Below are 24,568 nucleotides of genomic sequence, written 5' to 3'. Positions count from 1 at the left end.
CCCTGCCCCACCCACTATGTCAGACACGGAGCTGCGGGCTGAGTTTGGAGCCTAGAGAAGAAATAAAAACCAGCGCACAGAAAACCAAAGCGCAAACCAAGAGTCGGTGAGCGTCCTCCACAGAGAACTGCCCGGGCTGCTTGCAACCATCCCAGCCCCAGGGTGGAACGTCCACTTCTCCAGAAACCAGCCTCAGAAAGGTAGGGGGCTTAATCCGGCCCGTGCTGCCTCCGGAGCGCCCAGAATCTGCGGCTAACCAGATGCGAGGTTTCGGATTCCCCCAAGGCTCCGGGCCGCTGCCCCAACCGCCCGGAGCTGGGAGGCCGCGTCCAGCTCCCGGAAGGCTGCAGGGAGGTGAGTGCCAGGGAGGGCCAGGCCCGAGGGCTGGCCGGCCAAAGGCCGGGCGGGGCCGGGCCGAGTGGCCGGAGCTGGTCGGGTGCGCAGCCCCGGAGAGCCCGGAGCGCTAGCGCCTGGGTGCGCGCGCGAGCGGCGGCCGCGCTCGGGTCGGGCCAAGATCGGGCGCCGGCGCGGGGCGGGGGGCGCAGCGAGGGCGGCGCTGCAGTGCCCGGCGCGGCGGGCTGGGGGAGCTGTGCCCGCGGGTCCCTACGGCCCAGGCTGGGGACCGGGCAGCTGGGTGGCCGCGCCTGTAGCCCAGCCGGACTCGGCGGCGCGCGGCCAGGCGTGCCGGGGCGGGCTTGGGTCCCGAGTCTGACCAGCCAGTGAGGCCCGGGGTGGGGGGCGGGGGGGTGGAGAAGAAGCGCAGACCCGCGGGCCAGGACTGCCACCAGCCTGCCGCCGCCGCCGCCGCCGCCCCCGCCGCCGCTCCGGCCCGCCTCCGGGGAGGGTGTCCCGGGCCGCTGGGCCCGCCCAGGTAACCCCATCCTCGGCCCGCCCTCGGCCCGCCCCCCCGCCGCCCGCCCGCCCGCCTCCACCGCCGCCGCATCCCGGCTCCGGGGCGGCGCTGACAGTCTGGTCCGCGCCGGGCAGCGGGCGCAGCAGCGCGCAGGGCGGCCGGCAGGCACGGAGGCAGAGCCCCGCCGCGCGCGCCCCGGCCCGCGCCCGGCGCCGCGCCCCAGCCCGTCCGCGGGGCGCCCACCTGCCGCCCCGACGGGAGGCCCTCCGGGGCCGCAGCCGCCGCCCGGGGGCCGAGCGCCCGCCGCCGCACCATGAGTCCCCGCTCGTGCCTGCGATCGCTGCGCCTGCTCGTCTTCGCCGTCTTCTCCGCCGCCGCGAGCAACTGGCTGTAAGTTGGGCCGGGACCCGGCGGGGCCGGGCGGGGCGGGGCGGGGCAGCCCCTGGGGGCAGCGGCCGGTGCCAGGCGGCGCGGGGCAGCGGGCGCGGGGGGCGCCCGGCAGGTGTCTCGGCGGCCGGACGGGAGGCTCGCTCGCTCGCTCGCTCTTCCTCCGCCCAGAGCCTCCCTCTGGGGACCCCAGCTCCACTTCTGCTGGAGTCCGGCTTAGCAGCACCCACACGCTACCCTGGGCACCCGAGAGCGCAAAGGGGTGCGAGGAGCGGGGCGTCGGGCGCAGCCCAGCGGGGCTCCGGGACATAATAGCAGGTTAATCCCGAGGAGTCGGGGCGCGAGCTCCCCGCGCCCCGACGCGCCGCGCCGCCGGCCGCGCTGGAGACATGCAGGGACCTGTTTCAGCCTGGGGGGGACCCGAGCCAGGCGGAGGAGGAGGGAAGGGACCGGGACACCGAGCCTCTGAGAGCCCGCGGCTGTGCTCTAACCGGCGGAAGAAACTCCTTCTAGCCCCTGAGAAAGACAACAGCCCGAGCCACCTCCTGGCCGGTCTTGCCCACAAGGAGGGAGGGGGTGAGCGCTGGAGACCCGTCTTTCTCCTGGGCTGGAGCTGCGCTCAAGGCTCCCCGAATAGGGGTGCCGAGGTGGGAGGTGGGCGGGGGGTGGGTGGGGTGGGGGGGAGCGGGTTGCAGGTATGAGCTACAGAGCTGGGTGAGCTGGGAGCAAGAGGACGCTGCACTCCTTCATTGCTCGGCTGTGACACTTCCCCGTGCCCCAAGCTTAACCCTGGCCCCAACTTCTCCTGCCCAGGGCTCTGCCCCCATCCTCTGTGGGCAGCCAGTGGGGAGCCAGGCTTCCAATATTGATCTGAAAAGCACCGAGGTGGGAAGGGGGGGGATAGCCCACAGTGTAGCGGAGTTACCATGGAGACAGCGGGACAGGGGGGAAAAAATCTCTGCATCAAGACCAAAGAACAAATATCTCCCATGAAATTGCCCCGAGTACCAATGGCTGTTGCTCTGAGGTCATTGTGGCCAGCCAGGGCCCTGCACGCTGGAAGGAAGGCAGTATGTCGGTTGGGGTCTGAGCCACCCAGAGCTTGGGGGACTGGAGGTGATGTGGAATTCTCCCAGCTGTTCCGAGAGTGAGCCCAAAGTGGCTGGGGAGCTTTTGTTTTTCTTGGAGCCTTAATTTGATTAACACTTCAAGAGCAGTGGCAGAGCGTACAGAAACCAGGGCACCCACACCTCCTCCTCTGCCCACCCCCACCCCCCCAGTAGAGTCTGGGTTGCCTGAGAATTGGAGCTGGTTTGTACTTGATTGAGAAAGGGAGGTGTCCCTAGAGCTGGCTCTGAAATGCATGGGCTCGTTGCTGGCTGTCTCTCCAAGGCAGGTTGGGGAGGAACAAGAATTAGGTCTGACTTCCCGGGCATCCAGGGCAGTTGGCACGTATGACCCAGGCCTTCTAGGAACTCGCTAACATCTGTAGTAGAAGGGCTTTCAGGAGAAGCTCCAGTTCTTTGGCTCCCTGTACAAATGGGGAAACTGAGGCCCAGGGAGAAGAAACAACTTGTGAAACTCAGAGTTGAAGGTTGACCCCAGACAGGAGTATTTCCCCTTCCCTGAAGCTATTCCAAAGTTGAATCAGTAGGTAGAATGACCACCCACCTTCAGCCACATCCATGCCCAAGGCCCCCAGGTAAGCAGCCCCAGTGTTGAGGCTTCTGGGCTGGATTGCAAAGCACAGGAAGTTCCAGCTCAGCTCAGGAAGTTGGAGACTATGCCATGAGTGGGGGGGCAGGAGGGAGGGGAGAGGTTGGCAAACCTGTTCTCAAAACTGCAATGGTTCAGGATGTCCCAGCTTACCCTAACTTGGCTTTGAGCAAAGGTCTCTGCCCAGCCCAAGGCAGGAGGAACAGGGGCTTCCCAGGACCCTACCCAGCCAGAGAGACTCTGGAGGGAATGAGACCCTGGACACAGTCCACCCCCCACCCCCAGTCATAGCCACTTCCTTATGCTTAACCTGCCTTCATCTCCTCCATTTTCCCCTGGCCCAAAACTGGGGAAATTGGCATCAACCTAGCTCCCAGGAGCCAAAGGTCTAGGTATAAGGACAGGATAGAAGCAAGAGCTGGAATGAATGAGTGACCATGTGTGTGCCTCTTAATTGGCAGGTGACAGAAAACTGCCCTGGGCCCTGTTGGGACTGTCCCAGATCAGACTGGAAAACTCCCACCCAAGAGATGGACTTGGACTAAAGGCTAGAGAGTCATGACAAAAACAATTATCATAGTGACTCCTACTGCCAGACACAGGTGGCTTATACTTATAATCCTAGCAACTTGGGAGGCTGAGATCTGAGGATCACAATTCAAAGCCAACCTGGGCAGGAAAATCCTTGAGACTCATGTCTGATTAACCCTCCAAAAAAATAATCCAGAAGTGGAGCTGGGGCTCAAGTGGTAGAGCACTAGCCTTGGGCAAAAAAGCTTAGGGATAGCACCCAGGCCCTGAGTTCAAGCCCCAAGGCCAGAAAAAGAAAAAACCTACTATAGTGGTTTCAAATTCCACATTATAGATTGAAATTCCACATTATAGACAACATTGAAATTCCACATTATAGATGAGATGATTGAGAGTCACAGGAAGTCTTACCCAAAGCCACCAAGATGGTAAATGGCAGGGATGTCTGACCTAAAGCTGCCTCTAGAGGGATCAGCTTCAGACAGACAGGCAGCTGTCCATTTAGACACCATGATGGCCTTGTGTCTTGTTGAGGGTAAGCCCAGCTAGAGGCCTGGCCCCCAGAGGATGTCTGGCAAGGGACAAGGCCTGGGTGTCCCTGGACCTGGAGAAAGGCTTCCGTCCAGGGTAGATCCGCTGGCCAGTTTGCAGAAGCCAGGACTGCCTTTTGTCTTAGAGGGGTACTGGGCTGGCAGGGGGGCCAGGTGCCCTGCAGCCTGCAGCTGTTGGGCAGGACAGCACCTGGAGCTGGAAGGGCTCAGGAGCCTGAGGCTGGGCAAGCCCAGAAAAGCTGGCTGCTGTTGATTAGGCTCATGTCTGGCACCTGGAGTGAGCTGACAGCTTGTAGCAGCTCCATTGGCCCAGAGGGGAGGGATAAGGGATGCACAGTCCATGGTAGAAGGCCTGGCCTTGGCCCTGCCATGGATCCCAGCTCAGAACTGTTTCTGAATCATCCCTCCCACACTGGGGCTACAACCAGGAGTTAGGAGACTTGAGCTCCAGCCCTGTGCTACATGCTAAATTGCCTTGGAGAGAGAAGGTGGGAGCTCTTCTGTCCTCTAGGTCCTAGTCCTTAGCAGTTTGTTCTGAACCCCAAATGGAAGTTCAATGCTGAGATTTCAGCATTGAATGTTTGCAAAAAAGGTCAGAGGTGTGTTGAGTAGGGACCCAGTAGGAGAGGAGAAGGAGTCTCTGTCACATTTCCAGACAGGCTAGAAATGTGGCTTGAAGCTGGGTCTCTGGGACAGACAGCTCAGCTACTGCCACTGCCCAGCTGAGTGGCCTTGAGCTCTTGGAGCCTCAGATACTGCACCTGAAAAAAAATGGTACCCATTAGTGCAAATGGGCCATGGAAATCGGGAGGGAAGAGGGAACCCACGCAAGCAGCATGCTGGGCACAGTGCCAGGCACACCAATAGAAACAGCAGCCCTTGGCAGCTGCTGGGTGCTGAAGGCTGTAGTCCCCTCCCTGTCTATAGGGATGGTGGAGAGACATTGATAGGATTTGTTCTAAATGGCCCTGTCTGAATCCTGCTCTTCAATAAGAAACCCAGCAGGAGCCTCACTGAGCCAGAGAAATCCAGCATGGCTCACAGTCAAATCCTGCTGGCCAGAGAGATTGTTATATGGCACTCTCTTAAGTGCCACCAGAAGAGGCAAAAGAGACATCAGGCACCTTACTGGCTCCGATCCCTACAGGTATACATGGTCCGGCCAAGTTCCCGTATGCCTGCTTGCACAGGAACTATGCAACCCTTCTGGTCCTGGGGGAAAATAAGGCTCAGCATCAAGGGCACAATTCACAGGTCTGAGTGTGGGCATAGCCAGGCCAAATGTGTAGCACCAGTCCCCAAGGAAAGCTGTGGCCCCGTTTCCCCCAGAAAACACCTCATTAATTCCCAGCTGGAAAAAAAAAAACCTCTCCCTCCCCTCTGAATGGTCAAGATCTAGCTCCTCCTCAGAGCCCCTGCATGGCTTAGACAGTAACACCTCCAGTCGTTGACACCAAGATTTCTCCCTGGGAAAGGTCGGAAGGTGGCTTAGAGGAAGAGTGCCCACCTAGCATGCATGAAGCTCTGGGTTCAATTCCTCAGTACCACATAAACAAAAGGCTGGAAGTGGTGCTGTGGCTCAAGTGGTAGAGCTCTAGCCTTGAGCACAAGAAGCTCAGGGACAGTGCTCAGGCCCTGAGTTCAAGCCCCAGGACTACCAAAAAAAAAAAAAAAGACTTCTCCTGACTGTGGCTCCATATCTTTCTTCATCATGGGTCTGTCCTGTGCATTGTAGGGTGTTTTGCAGTATCCCAGGCCCCTGTCCACTGGATGCCAGTGACACACACACACACACATACACACACACACACACACACAGATGGCAATCAAAAATGTCTAAAGAAAACTGGGTGCTGGTGGCTTCCACCTGTAATCCTAGCTACTCAAGAGGGTGAGATCTGAGGATCAAGGTTCAAAGTTAGCCGAGGCAGTAAAGTAGAGCTATGACTCAAGTGGTAGAGTGCTAGCCTTGAGAGAAAAAAAAGTCCCGATAGCCCCAGTCCCTGAATTTTTAAGCCCCCAGACCAGCAAGGGGTGGGGTAGGGGATGCGGTGAGGGAATCTACAGAAAGCCAGTCCCTAGTGGCTCACACCTGTCATGCTACCTACTCAAGAGGCTGGGAGCTAAGGACTGAAGTTCAAAGTTAGCCTAGGGAGAAAGGTCCATGAGACTCTTACCTACGGTTAACCACCAAAATGCAAAAGGTAGAGCTGTGGCTCAAATGGTAGAATTCCAGCCTTGAGTGAAAAAGCTAAGAGACAGTGCCCAGGCCCTGAGTTCAAGCTCAGTACTAACATTTTAAAAAATGTCTACAGGCATTTCCAAATGTCCCAAACCATCATGGAGAATGAAGACTTGACAGGACGCCCATGGGCTGCTGACCTATCAGAGCCACACAACCATCCCTGCTACCGCCAGAGGAGGGGGCTGTGTATTCCTTCAGCCCCACTTCAGAGGTCCCAAGGGAGCCGGACTTGAACTTGACTTGCCGTCCCATGTTTGCATGCTCCGCCTGTAGAGATTCCTACTAACATAGCTCGGCAATGTGGCTGCTGCTCTCCGTGAGACTGTCACACACTGACCTCCCAGGGTCCCTGCTCACACCTGCCAGGTCCCAGGTGCTCATCCACATTGGGTAGATGCATTAAAGAAGGGATCTGTCTCTCCAGCCTTGGCAAATGGTGACCCATCTGCAAAGGCCTCAGGTAGGAAGGAGGGTCTGCCTCTCTGCTCTAGGCCCTGGTGATACTGAAATGCACTGTGGTGTTGACACAAAATACATCCCCCTCCCCATCCTCCAGCCAGGGCAGACCCTGGAGCCAGCCTGAGTCTTGCTCCCCCTTCCACTGTGGGGGCTAGGGGACCCGGGAGCAGGCACTGCCCCCCTGGGGGGGGGAATGGTTTGCTCAGGCAGCAGCTACCCAGCTGTCTACTACAGTTTGACTTCTTCCCTCAGCCCTGGCTTAGCAATTGAGCAACTCAGCAGGCATCTGACAAGACAGGGTTTCCCAAACCTGTCGAAACTCGCCTAACTCAGCCCCTGTGGGCACGTTTGGGAAGCTGAGTATTTGCACCCAGCCTCCTCCTCCTCTTGTTCCTCCTCTCGAGGAGGAAGAGATGGATCTGAGCCAACAGGGCACAGATTGGCCAGGGTGGGGGTGACAGCACCCGCCATTAGCCCCTCCGGGTCACCCCTCCGCTTGCAAGAGCGGCTTGCTGCTCTGCTCTGCAAACGCAGCTGGAAGGCGGAGCTGCGACCCGAGGTTGCTTCCCAGATTTCCACAGGAGTTGCCAGGTTTTATCTCTGAGTCCTGAGCTCCATCTTCTGTGATTCAGCCAGCCCCAAGAAGCCTCGCTCCCTGCGGTGACCTCCCCAGCACCCTCTTCCCCTGCAACCCCTCTCCACCTCCCCCATCTCCTGGCAAACACAAAACCAAACTCTGTCTTCAGAGTTCCCCACAACTCAGAACCCCTACAGCGGAGGGGACCTGGTCTTGAGAGAGGAAGGGAGGCAGGAGGGAGGGAGGGAGGCGCCCTGTCCGGTCCTCCCCACAGCTCACTCACGTGTATCCTTCTAGGGGCCCCTTTGCAGCCAGGGATTACCAGTGGCCTAAAGGGGCCTCCTTCTTGCTGGGACTCGAAACTGTCCTTCAGAGGCCATTTTTTTCTTTTCCTTTTTCTTTTCTTCAGCTTCATTTTACTCAAGGCTAGCACTCTACCACTCGAGCCACTTTTGGCTCTTTCTGAGCGGTTTCTTGTAGATAAGAATCTCACCAACTTTCCTGCCTGGACTAGCTTCAAACCCTGATCCTCAGATCTCAGCCTCCTGAGCAGCTAGGGTGACAGGCATGAGCCACCAGCCCTGGGCATAGATGCCACTTCTCACCGTTCCTAACATCAGCCTTGTGATCCCAGGATGAGGTCCTGGGAATTCATCCCAGGAAGAGCAAGCTGGAGAGAGCAGATTTTCCCCTCCCACTTGGGGTCCTCCCATCCTAGGATTCCAGACAAGTCACAGACACTACTAGAGGTGGGTGGAGGTGTAGGGAGGGAGGTCTGGGGACTCTGAGCCCCCTTATGCTGGACATCTACTGGGTACTCTGCTGGGGTCTGTGGGGGAGCCAAGAACTCCATCCTGGGTCTCTTGTGTCTTTCCAGAACTTTCCTGTAGCAGATGAAAGCAGACTTGCAGCCCCACACTACTACCCTTGTGTTCTGTGCAGGAGAGGATGAGCAACAGGGGCCAGGGAGGAGCCAGGAGCAGCCCACCAGCCCCATCAGGTGGAGCCACCAGACGCTAGGCAGGGTTGGCTGGTGATAGATGTCTCAGCTGGGGTGTTTACCCTTCCCTTTGTTTGTGCCAGTACCAGGCTTGAAATCAAGGCCTAGGTGCTATCCTTTAGCTTCTTCACTCAAGGCTGGCACTCTACCACTTGAGCCACACTTTTTTTGGTGGAGGGGGTGCTTAATTGAAGATAAGAGTCCGATGGACTTTTCTGTCCGGGCTGGCTTTGAACCTCAGTCCTCAGATCTCAGCCTCCTGAGCAGCTAGAATTACAGGCATGAGCCACCAGTATCCTGGCAGCTTGTCCTGCCTTCCATCTCACCCCAGACCCCTCCACCAGCTGGGGAGGACATTTCATTAGGTCAGAAGCCTCAAGGCATGAAAGGATCTCTGAGTTGGTCTGGGCAAAAGAAACGCTAGTTGCTGCCAAAATAGAGGGCAAGGTGAGTTCAGGAAGCACCTTAACCCTTTGACCCCCACTCACCCTGCAGAGACGCCCGGCTCTGGGAGAGAAGGAAAATTCCTACCTCCTGTGCCAGGGCTCAGGCCCTGCATTCCCAGGTCTGAGCAGCTTCTTGGCCCTGCACCAGTCCCCTGAGCTGGGAGTTAGGAAAAGGGAAGGGGGAGAGGTGCTCCCAAATAGGAAAAGCCCTCAGGTGCAGAAGGGCTGCCTTGAGAGCACAGGGAATCACAGCAGTGGGAGGAGGAGGAGGAGGAGGAGGAGGAGGAGGAGGAGGAGGTGGAAATGGGGGTGCTGAGCTGTCTGAGTAAAGGAGGCTAGGACTCCAAGGGAACATGGAGAGGGGAAGACGCCCTAAGTGCTGACACATGCAGGGCTGGAGAAGGCCTTGTAGTCCTCCACGGCTGAGGGAAGCACAGAGAGCCTTGGGGAGTTGACCTGGGTGTTGAAAGCCCCCAGCCAGACTCCTGCTAAGGCTAGGAGATGTGGGGGAGAGGCACTCCAATGCCCCATAAACCCACAGCCCACCACGTGACCACCAACAGCTGCTCCCCCTCCCCCAGGGGTTCAGGCTGGTGGTGGCATCTCCTTCCATGGCCCCAGAGCCACAGAGACCACAGGCCTAGGTGACTGTCCCTGCAGCCACAGGACCACCAAGATATCCCCCTCCCCTGTACTCCCTCACTCCTAAAAGTACCCCATAATTCAAAACATTTGAGCCACCTTGCCCAGATCAGTGTCTGGGGACACCAAACTGTACTGACCTCAGGGTCAAGGGTCACCTTTGGAGCTTGAGCACTCAGGTCCCCGAGCCCAGGAGCCAGAATACCAAAATGGGAGCCACTCCTGACTGCCTGTGCCACCTGTAGTGCACATCTCTTGAGCCCGGCTGCCCTCATGTATAAAGGGAAGAGACCACACACACACACACACATACACACACACACACACACACACACACACACACACACACACACAGGCCCAGCCACCCCTGGACTGCGGTATTGCAGATGGGTTGGTGCCTGTGCCTGCCGCCGCCTGAGGCTTCTGGTGATCTCTTATTCCCCAGATGGCAACAGTGTCCCCTTCTTGTCACCCCTTATCTCCCCGGTTCTCAAAGGGTTGGATCAAAATGGGTCCAAAGCTCCAAAAACCTGTTGCTTAACTCTGCAGACTTGCTTGGAGATTCTCTTTAAAGATCTGCAGTTTGAGGCAGAAGCTGAAGTGGCCCCCTAGGAGTGCCCAGCTGAGGAAAAGTGGTCTAAGAGGGCTGAGAGGGCCTTGCCAGGGATGGCAGGGGAATGGGGGGGGGGGGTACAGAGCCAGGCTGGAGGGCTGGCTGGGGCCCAGCAGAGGGTGCTGCGTGATAGACGGAGGGAGGGGAGGTGGACAGGATGCCCACCACGGGAGAACAGCTGGACAGCCAGTAACCCAGAAAGACCAAGACCCCGGACAGAGGAGCAGCGTCTCGCTCTCCATGGTACAGATAAACACGTGGAAACCCCAAGTTTGCATCGGGTGACGCAGAGATGAGACCTGAGCCCAGGCAATCATTCCACGCCTCGCATGCCCCTACCGCGAGGGATAAGAGACACCAAAGGGAACACAGCCACTCAGACTGTGGGTAAGGAAGCGTTCAGAGAGCTGACATGACCAGGGGATGGGATGGGTTCTGGGAGGTGAAAACCCCTCCTGTTCCCCAAGAATACCACCCTTGGTGCGGGCGGGGGAGGGTCCATCTGCTTCCACCTGCCCATGTCCCCCAGGCAGTCATCTGGTGCAGAAACCCCAGTTCCTCTGCCTCCCCCTCCTGCCTGCTTGGCCTCCTTCCTCCCTGAACTACAGGCACAGCCTTTCCTGAGGAGGCTCTAAATGTGGCCCAGGCAGGCAAGGAGGCCAGAAGGAGGGGGCAAGAGAGGCCTGGGCTGGTGTCCCAGCCCCCACCTGGATATCTGTAGAGCCAGGACCAATGGCCAGGACACTGACCCAGCTCTTCCCCTGCCTTCTTCTCTCTCCACACAGAGCCTAGGAAGAGCCACAGAGGTGCAGATTCTCCTCTAGGAATTTGTATATTTTATTTAAAAAAAAAAAAAAAAAGGCAAGCAAACCTGGAAAAGCTTGGGACAAGCCCAGCTAATTTTAGTTTCTAATGAAAACAGCAGGTGGCCAAGAGGATCTGATCTCCCTGGCAGGGCCAGGCCCTCCAGCCTCTCAGGCTGCAGGCACGGGTGGCTGGGGAGGGCCTCCTGGGAGGAGCTTGGAGGACCTGCAGCCCCTGGTAGAGAAGCCAGGCGGGCACAAGCTGGCAGCAGCAAGCAGCAGCAGGGGCGGCCTGCGCTGGTAGGGAGATCTGATTAATGGTATGGTCATGGCTAGAGTCCTGGGTGGCCGAGGCAGCAGATGGCCAATTGCTAAGCCTATACTCAGCAGTGGCAGGAAGAAGCCTAAACGCGACAGAGCAACCAGGACCTGAGAAGAAGCAGGCATAATCAGGGCCTCCAGAGCAGGCCCGGCCCAAAGGCAGTCATCACCCATGAGGCCCTGGCTCTCTCCCCCAGAAATGGCTTGTGCAGCCGATATTTGAGCCTGGCCCAGCTCCCAGGTCAACGAGTGGCACACGTGTCTCTGGGGGAAAGGTTGAGCCACTGTCAGGCACTGCGAGTGGATTCCAGAAGCCTTCAGGAGCTGTTGGGCTCAGCCCCAACTGCCTCCAAGCCCTCAGCAGCCCCATCCAACTCCTCACCCCTACTCCTTCCTGCCCTGAGGACTTACCTAGCAGCAAGTATTTATGTTCCGTGCACTGGGCAAGGACAAACTCGATTCGGGACAAGATGTCAGACCCTTAGCTGCCCAGAGCTGAGAGTCCTTGCTGATGGCTGCTTGCTAACTGTGGGACATTGGACAAGTCTTCTCCTCTCTGTGGACCTCAGCTTGCTAATCTCTAAGATGAAGCCAGGCACTAAGCAGCTACCAGGAAAGCCAGTAGACACGGGACAGGCAGAGCAAGTCCCCCACCCCAGCCCAGCCCATGCCAGCACTTCTTCAGCACTAGGCCGGAGTCCCTCAACCCCCAGAAAAGCCCCTTGGGTCTAGAAGGGAGAGGAGGAGGGGAGGTCAGGCCTCCTGTGCATGGGAGGGTAGCTGTTGTACCAGGGGAAAGCAGGGCTGGATGGCAAGCATTGGTGCCACCAGAGGCCATTTCTCATCTTCCCAGACTTGGACCCAGTGGTTCACAGCCACACTGGGGCAGCAACAACCCCGCACGCCTGCTTTGGTCATGCCAACCTGCCTCCAGGTGTGTTTCCGAGCCCAGGGCTCCTTAGAGCCATCTCCCTCCTTCAGTGGCAAAGGCACTAACTATCAGCCTGCCATAGGACCCACAATCTTGCTCTGCCAGTAGAAAGAGGAGCACCAGCTCCAACAGCAAGAAAGGCCACAAGTATTCCCATTCGTGGTGCCCATGACAAACAGGCTCTGGGTAGCTGGGGCTTGCACCAGGTCACAGTAGGCTGCTAGCTCCACCGGGCCTCCCACCCTGATCCTTCTGCCGATGGACCCTGCCATGAATGTCTGCCTCCATCAGGAGCCAGGGTCCAGCACACCAGACCCCGCCATTGGCGGGGAACACAGGCCTAGTTAGGGACAGGCTCATGCTGTGCTTCTGCATCAGAGGGAAAAAGCCCCCATCCAGTTCCCAGAGTCCACACCCAAGGAGGGGAGGAAAGGACCCACATTCACCTCAATCCCTGTCCCCTCACCAAAGGACACCAGGGCCTCATAAACGTGGACCTGGCCCACCGCCAGTAGCTGAGCTCTTGGCGCCCCCTGCAGGCCGAGCCCAACAGGTGGGACTGGCTCCATAGGCGGTCCCTTCCCTACAGCCAGAGCAGGGGTTCCCAGGCAGGGCTGAAGAACAGGGGCTCCCTCTTCCACATGCACCCTTCTACCTCACCCACCATCCTCCCGTGCCATCTCCCTTCTGAGAGGCTCACGTGACCTCTGAGGGGCCTGTCCAGGGCTCTACCAATCCTTGTACATCCTTTGTGTTGGACCTTTGTGTTGGACCTTTGTGTAGGGATTAAAGAGGGGAAAAGGGAGGTCTAGGAGACAAGAACACAGGGACAAGTTGAGCTTGGACTACTTTGTCTGTGATCACCCACCTCCTGGTGGCCCATCTGAGCTACCAGGGAAACCTCCACGGCTGTGACCAGCCAAGAGTCCAGTGCCCGGCCATACCCAATCATGGAGACCTCTGCCCCACCCCTCACTGTATGGAAAGCCACACTTGGTCCCACAGGCAGGTGGTGGAGGTGACCTATCTGGGGCCTGATGCCACCTTTAGGACAACAGGGATATGGTAGGTTGAGTCCCTCCGGCTCACCATGGACACTTATTCAAGACCCTTCACGCTTCTCAGCGGGGCCTGGGTCCCTTTTGTCCCAAACTCAGATGCACACCAAACCCCACCTGAAGTAGGGTCCAGGCATGCTCTTCCTGAAAACCCTGTAGATATTTCCAAGGAACAGTCGGATGCCAGAATCATCTGTTGGTCCAATCCACATGGCTGCTTCTGGCATACTTCCAGGGCTAGCTGGTGGGCCACCGAATGCACCTAGGCCAAGTTTCTTCAGTGGAATAAACTCGGTTCCTGGGGCTTCTGCCCTCAGTGTCAGCTCTAGTCCTTGACCCACATAAAAAAAATTCTGCTGCCACCTAAGGCCAGGACCTCAGACAAAGCCTGTCTTCCTCACCTGTTACTAGCTGTGACCTTTACACAAGGCAAACTGTTTGTCTAGGCCTCTTTCTCTTTAAAATGGGACTTCAAGCCAAGCACTGTTGGCTCATGCCTGTAAACCTAGCTACTTAGGAGGCTGAGATATGAGGATCTCAGTTCAAAGCCAATTTGAGCAGAAAGTCTGTGAGACTTTTTTTTTTGGTAGGTTATGGGGCTTGAACTCGGGGCCTGGGCACAGTTCCTGAACCTCTTTGTGCTCAATGATAGTGCTCTACCACTTGAGCCATAGCACTACTTCCAGCTTTTGGGTGGTTAATTGGAGACAAGAGTCTCACGCGGACTTTTCTGCCCATGCTGGCTTCGCAATCCTCAGATCTCAGCCTCCTGAGTAGCTAGGATTACAGGTGTGAGCTACCAGTACCTGGCTGGTGAGACTCATACCTCAAACTCATCATCAAAAAGCTGGAGATCGAAGCCGGGCTCTGGTGGCTCACACCTGTAATCCTAGCTATTCAGGAGGCTGAGATCTGAGGACTGTGGTTCAAGCCCAGGCAGGAAAGTCCATGAGACTCTTATCTCCAATTAACCACCAGAAAACTGGAAGTAGTATTGTGGCTCAAGTGGTAGAGTGCTCACCTTTAGTTGAAGAGCACAGGGACAGTGCCCTGGCCCAGAGTTCAAGCCTCATGACCAACAACAACAAAAAAAGCTGTAGGTTGAGTTGTGATTCAAGTGGTAGAGCACCAGCCATGAGTTTAAAAAAAAAAAACACCTGAGGGACAGAGCCTAGGCTCTGAATTCAAGCTCCAGGATCAGAACTAAGGATTAAATGCAATCATGTCAAGTATTTAAACACAATCCCGATGAAGTTTCTTAGAAGTTAGTTCTTATTATCATTATCATAAAAATTTCCTCTTTTTAGTAGAACTTTACTAATTTCTTTCTTGTTCATCACCAACCACTAATGACTAAATTTAAAAAACAAATATGGGTTCTTGCCTCATACCTCAGGATCCCCAGCTCCTGAGAGCCAGGAAGCTTCGGGGGCACAGGCCTGTCCCCTACACCAGAGGGAAGTCGAAGCCAGGACCAGCCGATAGGCATAAATAGGCTCCCTGAGACGTGGGTGTTACCCAAGTAACATGCAAAGCGGAGGTGGGCACAAGGCAGGGGAGACAGCTCTGCATGGCGCTCCTCTCCCTCTCCCCAGGTACCTGGCCAAGTTGTCCTCGGTGGGGAGCATCTCCGAGGAGGAGACCTGCGAGAAGCTCAAGGGCCTGATCCTGAGGCAGGTGCAGATGTGCAAGCGGAACCTGGAGGTGATGGACTCCGTGCGCCGCGGCGCCCAGCTGGCCATTGAGGAGTGCCAGTACCAGTTCCGGAACCGGCGCTGGAACTGCTCCACCCTCGACTCCCTGCCCGTCTTCGGCAAGGTGGTGACACAAGGTGAGCAGGGCTCAGGAGCAGTCCCGTGCAGCAGGCGGGGGAGTAGGGGCAGAAGCTGCCCTCATTTTACACCCGAAGAAGCAGAGGCTCATGTAGTGGACAGGACTTACCTGCCCCGGGCTTCTCAGAGAGTGAAGGACAAAGTCAGGCTTCCAACCCAGCTGGTGCTCTTCCCCCTTTCATACTCAGCTTTGGGTGTGGGATCCATCTCATGGACATGGACTTGTATGTTTAGTAATATACAGGGCACCTTGTCTCATGCCTGTAATCCTAGCTACTTGGGAGGCTGAGATCTGAGGACTGAGCCAGCCCAGGCAGAAAAGTCTATGAGACGCTTATCTCCAATTAACCAACCCCCCAAAATCCAGAAATAGAGCTGCCCTCCCTCAAGTGATAGAGCACTAGCTTTGAGCAAAAAAGCACAAGGACAGTGCGCAGGCCCTGAGTTCAAGCCCCAGGACTGGCACATGCCATGTGTACACACACACACACACACACACACACACACACACACAATGATGGGACAGCTCCAGCTCCCATCCTCTCTAGTTTACAATCCAGTGGGGGACAGTCATCCATAAGAGGAGTGGCTTACATGTATAGAAGAGTATGTGCCACATGTGGACCAGATGGTGTTTTAAAAGTTGTCATCAGCCCTTTGAGACAGGCTTCCATCCTGCAACTGAAGAATGAGAGGCACACAAAGGTCACATCCCACTTTCGCCCAAGGTTGCAGAAGTGGAAAGTGGCAGAGCTGAGCCCTGAGCCCAGAGGCAATATGCGGTGTGGGCTGTGCACACTCACAAGGAGGAAACACCACGGGAGACGTTTGGATGCCTCCCCTGGCCAGCACCGAGGAGGTGCTCAGGGAAGGCTTTCCCACGGAGGCAGGCCCTCAGCAGAGACGAGCAACATGGAAAGGCATTAAGCCAAAGGGAGGTGGGCCAAGCATAGAGGCTCTCCGGCACTTCCTTGAGAGGTACCAGGTCACTGGCCTGAGGCAGTGCCACAAGCCAGGTGCCTCTCCTCCTATTTCCTGAGCACGAAGCTGACCCTTCAGAGCCACCAGAGTCCAGAAGGTCCTTTGACTTGCTTAGGTAGCGAGAAGGGGTGGCCTGGGCCAACCTTTGTCTTGGCACCTGTAGGCCTGGATGGCCAAGGAGCCTGGCAAACCATTTGGATGTTGTTGGAAACCAGCTATGATACAAATCTGGAAGCCGTTCTCCTGGGAGCTGGCAAGGGCCAAAAAGGCACGGCCATGCCTTGCATTGCTGAACTTCACTGCTCTTGAAAAGCAGCAGAGAACATACCAGAAGCAGAGAATCTCCCAGGATGATAGTACCCAGGGATGCCTGGTGGGCAAGGCTCCAAGAGCTAACTTCAAATATATATATATATATATATATATATATATATATATATATATATACTGTGAGCATGGGAAGCCCATTGTGCAGAGTGGGTATGCAGCAGGGTTTTCTAAACCAGGTTGGTCATACCTCTGGGCCTTTGCACATCCTTTGTGTACTCAGTCCATTCTTAACCAGCTCAGTGGTTCCCTCTGCCCTTCCCCAACCCTAAACCTGTATGTCTTTTTTTTGAGATAGAGTCACCATGATAGCCCAGGCTGCCCTTTTCAATCCTCTGGCCTCAGCCTCGCAAGTGCTGATATTATAGGTACATACCACCATGCCTACTCTACCAGGCTGTGTGTGTGTGTGTGTGTGTGTGTGTGTGTGTGTGTGCACATGTACATGCATGTCAGTCCTCAGAGTCTGGGCACTGTCCCAGAGCTTTTTTGCTCAAGGTTACCACTCTACCACTTGAGCCAGAGCTCCACTTTATTTTAGGTGTCAGTCCTGGGCCTTGAACTCAAGGCCTGGTGCTGTCCCTGAGCTTTTTTCTCAAGGCTGGTGCTCTACCACTTGAGCCACAGCTCTACTTCTGTTTTTTTTTTGTTTTTTTTTGTAGTTTATTGGAGATAAGAGTCTCACAGATTATCCTGTTCAGGCTGGCTTCAAACCATTATCCTTAGATCTCAGCCTCTTGAATAGCTAGGAATATAGGCATGAGCCACCAGCACCAGCTTTTTGGTGGCTAATTGCAGAAAAGAGACCTAACTGCCCACAGACTTAACTGCTCACAGACTTAACTTCCCAGGTTGGCTTTGAACTGCAATCCTCATATCTCAGCCTCCTGATCAGCTAGGATTATAGGCACAGCTCTGAATTCTTACTGTGAGGAGTGGGGTCCTCTCTCTCTCTCTCTCTTTCTCTCACACACACATACACACACATACTTTTTTTTTTGCCACTTTCTGTTTTTATTTCAAACCTAGAGAAAAGTGGCAACAAATAGTACAAGGAATTGTATATACTCCAATCTCCAACCATTTTCATCTTAACACATGTACTTACTGTTTTACTTAGATATAGATACACATGCACTCCTTTGTGCAAGCCAGGAACATGCACTGTGTTTCAGTACCCCTGGACTGTAGTGTATAAAGTCTCCCTGCCTAACCCCACTCCTCCCCCATTCCCAGAAAGGCTTTTTGTGGGGACATTATTGGCTAGAGCACTACCATTTGAGCCACTCCCCCAACACGCCCCCCCCCCCCAGAGTCTTGATCTCTTCCCAGGCAAGGTGACAGCTCACAGGGCTGAAGGCTGGGGGGAGGACAGTCAGTGGACATCATCTAGTGACAGAAAGCAGGAGGGTCTGAGAATAAAAGGGGAAGTGTGATCAACACCAGCCCTCAGGACCCTGTGGACAGGTGCGTTTGTCACCTGTGGCAGGGGCTAGGAGAGGTCTACCCCATCAGCAAATTCTAGAAGCACTGTGGAGAGTCTGAGGTGGCTGAGTCAAGCTCCTGGGAGCTGAGACTGGGCTGGTCATCTCTTCCCAATAACTCTCCTCCTTCCTCTTAAAAAATCTTCAAAGATCTCCACTGAGCAATAGGAAAAGAATTCCATCCAGCCCAAAACCTGAGAAAGCCCCAGAGTGGTTAACGAGGCTTCTCTGAGCCTGTCCCCACTTGTCCCAGGACACCTCACAGTGCTGTCCCCAAGGCACAGTGACATAATGGGTGGGAAGTACCTGTGTAGGTGTTGACCCATTCTCACAGCTGACTATTGCGCTGGGCAGGCCTCTTGTCCTGAGCTCTCAGGAGGGAATCTGGTGTGTGCACACGCGTGCACGCACACACACACACACACACACACACACACGCAAACACTCATTGCCTGGCTGGGGAGGTGTGGCCTCAGCATGGAAGAGAGCAGAGCTGACAGATTCCTTGGGTCCAAGCCAGGGGTTACTTAGAGAAAGAAGAACAGGAGCCCAGTTGGTCGAGGGCCTGTCAGATCACCTAACAGATCACAGCTCTGAGCTGGGGATCCTGTTCCCCGCCTAGCTGAGAAAAGAACAGACAGGACCAAGACCCTGGCTTTACTAGTGATTGACTATGAGATCTTGGGCAAGGTCCACACATCTGGCACCAACCCTGTGAGGATTCAGGGAAACCGACTCTCATAGGTAAAGGGTTAATTGACACTCACAGGGCTTGGGGTGGGGCATCTACCATTGCTAGCATTTCCAGAGGTGTCCCAGCCCCCAACTGTAGCTCCCCCCACAAGCAGAGAGTCCACCCTTGTTCCAGTAAGCTGAGTGTGTGCTCCAGGCGAGAAGATAGACCATCTTTGGGATAGGTGGAATAGAGGGCAACGGGAAAGTGGTGGGTCTTGGCTAAACAGACATGAAGGGCCAAACGAGGGCTGGCCCTCAAGTTTTAGCTTCTGCCTAAGCCTTGTGCTTTGACCAGCACCTACCTACCTGCATGTGTGTGTGTGTGTGTGTGTGTGTGTACAGGATGGGGGATGGTTGGGGTACAAAGAGTCAAAGGTATGCTGACTGGCCTGAGCCAGATGGAGCGGGGGGGGGGGGGGGTCGGGGGCTGACAAAAACTCTCTTGCTTTCTTCCATCTTGAAGCAGTATCAGGCCTCTCTGTGACCTCCATCAAATCCCTTGTCCTCAAAGAGACCTCCGAGGACTGATATCCCTGCAGGCGGAATGGCTACATTGGAAAGCAGTGTAACACACTGTCCATCTGTCCACCCCAACTGCCCGTCATACTAGGCTGGACTGAAACATCCTGGCCATATGGCCACAGCCATTTACTTTTTGTTTTTGTTTCAGTACTGAGGTTTGAACTTAAGGCCTCACACTTGCTAGGCAGGCGCTCTACCACTTACGCCATGTCTCCAGCCCCTTTCTGGACTGGTGATTTTCAAAGTCAAGTCTCATTTGACAGCCAGGCTGGCCTGGGCTGGGATCTTCCTACTGGTGTTCCCTGCATTGCCTTGGATACATCACTATGGCTGGCCGTTAATAGGCATACACTGCACCCAACCTTAGCTAAGATGGAGTTCACATTCCTTTACACCTAATTGGCTTCCAACTACAATTCCTTGATCTCTGCCTCCTAAGTAGCTAAGAGTACTTGAGTCACTGTACCAGGCTCCTGGTCACCTTCTGATGTCATCAAATAAGTTGCAGGAGCTCTGGGGAAGCATACCTCAAGGGAAATCTCCAGGGTGCAAGTCCCCGGAGACCACAGAGACCACACATAGAAGACAACTGGAAGATAAAACTGCCTGGACAGTGTGAGACAAGCAGATCAGTGGACAGGCCTGGAGTCCCCGTAGTATGATGGCCGGAACCGGCGGTGGGGGTCTCCCTGCAGAGAGAGTCCAGTTGTCCCCATGTTAGAGGAAGGAGACAAGACTCAGAGAGGAAGGCCATGCTGCGTATGAATCTTAACAGGGATATGGCCCCCAATACTTTACTGCTCCCAGGTGCCCCACTGTCCCTTCAAGCCCAAAAGGCTGCCTGCAGACCCCATCACCTAACACTCTCCCTGAGTCAGCCTAGGAAATATCGGAGCTGTGATCATTCCCTGACCTCCACCAGACCCCGACCCACCTGGTGCTTGGGGATGGCCAGGCCTGGAGCTTCCTTTCTAGTCCATCTCAGCCTCAGCTAAATCGCTGAGCGCTCCTTCCTGCCTCACTGGGACAGGCAGACAGACAGACAGACAGGCCCCAGTTCCAGCTTCCACTTGGCCATTTGCTATGCTAAGGAACCCAGGCAAGCGCCCCGAGCTGACCTTTGCGTCTCTAGAATAGAGCTGACTGCCAAGGTTGTCTTGAGCCCTGGACAGCACGTGGAAAGGCCCTGGCACACATTGGGACCTCAGGAATAACAGCTATCACGTCTGCAGGATTGCTCTGAAGCCCTTGCCTGCCTTGGCCCCTTGAAAAGGATGCCATTGAGGCTAAACCCAGAGGACACACAAGAGAACTGGGAAGAAAAAGCTAGCAAGAAGAGCTGGGTGTGGAGAGGGTAGAAGCCTGTGGGAAGAGAAAAGGGCTGCAGGGCAGTGGCGGCTCTTGAGAGCTCTGCCTTCCCCTAGCCAAGACAATGCCGGCTTTCCTGCAGCTGGAGCACAAGTTCCTTGCCCAGGTGTAGTCTACCTACCATCTTGCTGGCAATGGCAGGCCCACCACACGCTTCCCTATGAGAAATCTCAGAGGAGAGCAGGCTTTGCTAGGTCCCCCGATAGACAACAAGCCTCCAGCCTGGGCACCTGGGAAGGAAGGAAGAACCCCAGCAGTCCAGGGGCTGGACCTCGGGCCGGTGGGAGAAGACTGGAGAGCCACTACCATTTGGGCAGAGTGACATGCCCACATCCTCCAGGTCCCCTGGGCCTCCTGCACGGAGCACAGAAATCACCTGCCCCCCACCCCTAGCAAAGAATCCAAGGAGCAAAGTGAGCCTATGCTGCAGCAGGTGAGGCTTAGGGTAGAGCCTAAGGAAACCCTTCTGGAGGTAGGAGGTGATGGATTGCATGCATGTCCCTGGTGCTCAAGGCCTTGGTCAAAGAGAAAGCTTTAGAGTCAGGATGCCTGAGTTCAGATTCTGATCCTGCCACTTCCTAGCTGAATGTGCCTCAGTTTCTTCATATATAAACCAATGGCTGCAAGTATTCGCTTTCTAGGGTGCTGTGAGGAGTATATAGACTACTAGATGGGCATGCGCAGTGCTGGTACACAGCTTTGTGGAAGATTCAATGATTATCTTCCCTTGAGTCTTTCTTTGGGACCATCCTCGAGCTGAAGACCACCCCAAACATCCTTGTTCCCTGAGGCTAAGGCAAAGGGAACCTGGAGTCCTACAGATGGGTGTTAGGTTAGGGAATGAGGCGGGGTGGGGGGGTCTCCCTCAACAACCTCACAAGGAAGAGAGCACCCCCAAAAGCCTTTACACAGCCCAGAGTGGGGCTGGGCCAAGGACAGCCCGAGAGTCAGGAGAAGCTGAGGAGGAGGGACCCCGCAGCGGGGAGGGCAGAGACAGCCCACCAGGCCCTTCAGTCCTGTCTCCTGCTTTAACTACCCTTCCCCCTTGGTCTTTGGGGCAAAGATTTGTGCTGGTTCAGGCCTGGAAATGCCAGAAATACCAGAGACTGAAGTCGTCTCTCTTTGGGCGGCCACAGTATAAAACCAACCAACATGAGCCTGCTATTAACCTCCATTAACTTGGAGAAGATTCCATCCCAGGCTGTCGAGGCCCCGTGGCTCCAGCCAAGCCCCTCGATGCTAGCCCAAAAAGGCCAAGCAGAGAGTAGGCAGTGGAGCGGGTGATGGGTGGTATCCCCAGCTTAAGGACAGCACCGAGAACAAGGAGTCCTGAGAGTTGGGGTCCAGCTGCCGCCCACCTCGGTGCCCAGCCTCAGCTGCCTCTGTCCACAGACAGGCACAGAGAGGCCGATTGTTCCCAGCTGACCACGGTGACTGCTCCCCAGGCAGCTGGGAGCACAGGCCTGGGTGTCACAGAGGTAATTGCCAGCCATGGGGCTGAAGCCTGCCCCCACCACTCCTGCGGATACAGACCCTGTAGCAAGACACAGAAGGACAGTCAGGACACACAGAGGCCCCCACAGGGCCTGGGAGAGGAGCAGGGTCTGCTGTCTGCTTGTACACACAACCCCACCTCACCCCCAGAAAGAGACTCCACAACAGCTACACCCCCCCCCCCCGCACCGTTCCTAGGAGGATAAAAACATCCATTCAGGCAGGGGAGGAGGGCCCACCCCAAAATAGCATCACTGAGCAGCCATGGTGAGGACAGAATCGCCGCAGTGGAGGCGGGTGGACCTGTGCTGGACCGAGGCCCTCTTCGGTGGCCTCCTGGCCCTGTGGTGGAGACCAAACCCTTCCTCTCTCTGAACCTGAATGTGGCTGTCGATACCCTGGGGGGGATCAATCTGGGGGCGGGGGGAGGGGAGGGGCAGAGGATGTGAGTACAGTAGACTCCCCTACCCACAGTAGAGTTAAGTAGTAGGAGCTGCTGTTATAATTCGCTGGATTTGATATTCAGCCATTTTCAGCAGTGGGCCCAGCTTGGAAGAAGAACCAAGGTGGGGGAGTCATAAAAGAGGTGCACCCCTCTGAGCCTGGAGAGCCAGCAGGCAGGCTGCAGTGTGGCCTCACAGCTCTGTAGCATCAGGGGCTAACTCACCTCCTGAGCTGGCTTGGACTCTCCTAAGATGGCCTGATTGTCACTCTTCTTCAGGAGCTGAGTGGGTGCAGGCCAGCTGCCAGCCCAGCCACATATAGCATGACAACCCACCAAACGTCGCTCTAAACCGGGGCCCACTGTGGGGAAGGCGCTCCGATCTGTATGTGTGGCGGTGTGGGCAGTGCCCGGGGCACAGGAAGTAGGTCTGGCTCTTGGGGGCATCAGCAGAAGCATCTACTCAGTCCCTGGCTTGTGGCTTCTGCCTGCTGGTTCCTCCCCTTCCCCCTTCCACCCTCTACCCCCACCCCTCCGTCTCCAGCACACAGCAGGCCCCAAAGACCCTTCCTTCTCCAGAAAGGAGGGTGTGGAGGAGCCCAGGACCCAGCCCTGCCCTCCTCTGCCTCCCACAGGGACTCGGGAAGCGGCCTTCGTGTACGCCATCTCTTCAGCAGGTGTGGCCTTTGCGGTGACCCGGGCGTGCAGCAGTGGGGAGCTGGAGAAGTGCGGCTGCGACCGGACGGTGCACGGGGTGAGCCCGCAGGGTAAGCACAGGAGGCGGTCAGGGGGCGCTGCGTGGGCCTTGGGCCCTGGTCCATACTCACCACTCCCTGTGGCTCTCACACCCTAGGCTTCCAGTGGTCAGGGTGCTCAGACAACATCGCCTACGGCGTCGCCTTCTCCCAGTCCTTCGTGGACGTGCGAGAGAGAAGCAAGGGGGCCTCGTCCAGCCGGGCTCTCATGAACCTCCACAACAACGAGGCCGGCAGGAAGGTAGGGGAGCCCTAGCCCCCCATGGCACGGGCACCGGGCACCTCCCTCCAGGGGCTGGGTGGGAGCAGGTATGACAGGAGTTAGGGGGTGGCGTTCTTAAGGGGTAATGGGCGTGCAGCCCTTCTCACACACATTTAAGCAGCAGAGCCAGGACTCCAACCCTTCTGTCACCCCAAAGCCTGCCCCACAGCATCATGTCTTCCAACACGGTGACACGGGGGTGTCCCCTCGGTCACGTCACACGTCACTCATGGGACAATGCCCTTCAGTGTTTCTCCTCCGTCAACTCAAGTGCCCCAGGGGTGGGACACTCATCTGTCCCCAGCCCTGCCTCCCAGGCCAGCATGGCATCCCATGAACCCTTCTGGTCCTGCAGCACCAGCCCTCAGGGTTCCCAAGGCCGTGGTGTCCCCTGATCCACACGTCCCCTCCCCGGCCTCCGCTGCCTCTTCCTGATGGCCCGTCTCCCCACTCTCTCCCCTCAGGCCATCCTGACACACATGCGGGTAGAGTGCAAGTGCCACGGCGTGTCGGGCTCCTGCGAGGTAAAGACGTGCTGGCGAGCCGTGCCACCCTTCCGCCAGGTGGGCCACGCCCTGAAGGAGAAGTTTGACGGCGCCACCGAAGTGGAACCACGCCGCGTGGGCTCCTCCAGGGCACTGGTGCCCCGTAACGCACAGTTCAAGCCGCACACAGACGAGGACCTGGTGTATCTGGAGCCCAGCCCAGACTTCTGTGAGCAGGACATGCGCAGTGGCGTGCTAGGCACGAGAGGCCGCACGTGCAACAAGACGTCCAAGGCCATTGATGGCTGTGAGCTGCTGTGCTGCGGCCGTGGCTTCCACACAGCGCAGGTAGAGCTGGCTGAGCGCTGCAGCTGCAAATTCCACTGGTGCTGCTTCGTCAAGTGCCGGCAGTGCCAGCGCCTCGTAGAGCTACACACGTGCCGGTGACTGCATCCAGCCCGCGCCCAGCAGTCACCCAACTGGCCCCGGGGAAAGGCCGATAATTTAAACAGTCTCCTACCACCTACCCCAAGAGATACTGGTTGTATTTTTGTTTGTTTTGGTTTGGTTTTTGGGTCCTCATGTTATTTATTGCCGAAATCAGGCAGGAGACCCCAAGGGCACCAACTGGGGCTTTCCCCAAAGTCTCAGCCTGTGTGGCTGCCACTGACCAAAGGGACTCTGCGCTTACCTCTGGCAGCCCCCATGGCCACGGCCAATCACTCAGCTGTTCACTCAGCTATGGAAC

The 24,568-nt window shown here is 56.4% G+C and overlaps 1 protein-coding gene across 1 annotated transcript; it reads left to right on the top strand.

Annotated features, from left to right (window-relative positions):
• Positions 1-1,116: 1,116 nt before the first annotated feature.
• On the top strand, positions 1,117-24,372 carry Wnt4 (Wnt family member 4). Its single transcript, XM_042688592.1, has 5 exons — positions 1,117-1,243; positions 14,729-14,964; positions 22,954-23,085; positions 23,172-23,314; positions 23,800-24,372. The coding sequence occupies exons 1-5, from the start codon at positions 1,167-1,169 to the stop codon at positions 24,265-24,267; spliced, it is 1,056 nt and encodes a 351-aa protein (XP_042544526.1). The 5' UTR covers positions 1,117-1,166; the 3' UTR covers positions 24,268-24,372.
• Positions 24,373-24,568: the final 196 nt, after the last annotated feature.

The sequence above is a fragment of the Dipodomys spectabilis genome, unplaced genomic scaffold (assembly GCF_019054845.1).
Source record: "Dipodomys spectabilis isolate Male_0828 unplaced genomic scaffold, ASM1905484v1 ptg000118l, whole genome shotgun sequence".
Classification (NCBI taxonomy): domain Eukaryota; kingdom Metazoa; phylum Chordata; class Mammalia; order Rodentia; family Heteromyidae; genus Dipodomys; species Dipodomys spectabilis.
This window is presented reverse-complemented; position numbering and strand designations above follow the sequence as displayed.

Coding starts and splice junctions, on each gene's coding strand:
- Wnt4 (XM_042688592.1), top strand. CDS start 1,167: ATGAGTCCCCGCTCGTGCCTGCGATCGCTGCGCCTGCTCGTCTTCGCC. Junction 1,244..14,728: donor GCCGCCGCGAGCAACTGGCT/GTAAGTTGGGCC, acceptor CCCTCTCCCCAG/GTACCTGGCCAAGTTGTCCT. Junction 14,965..22,953: donor CGGCAAGGTGGTGACACAAG/GTGAGCAGGGCT, acceptor TGCCTCCCACAG/GGACTCGGGAAGCGGCCTTC.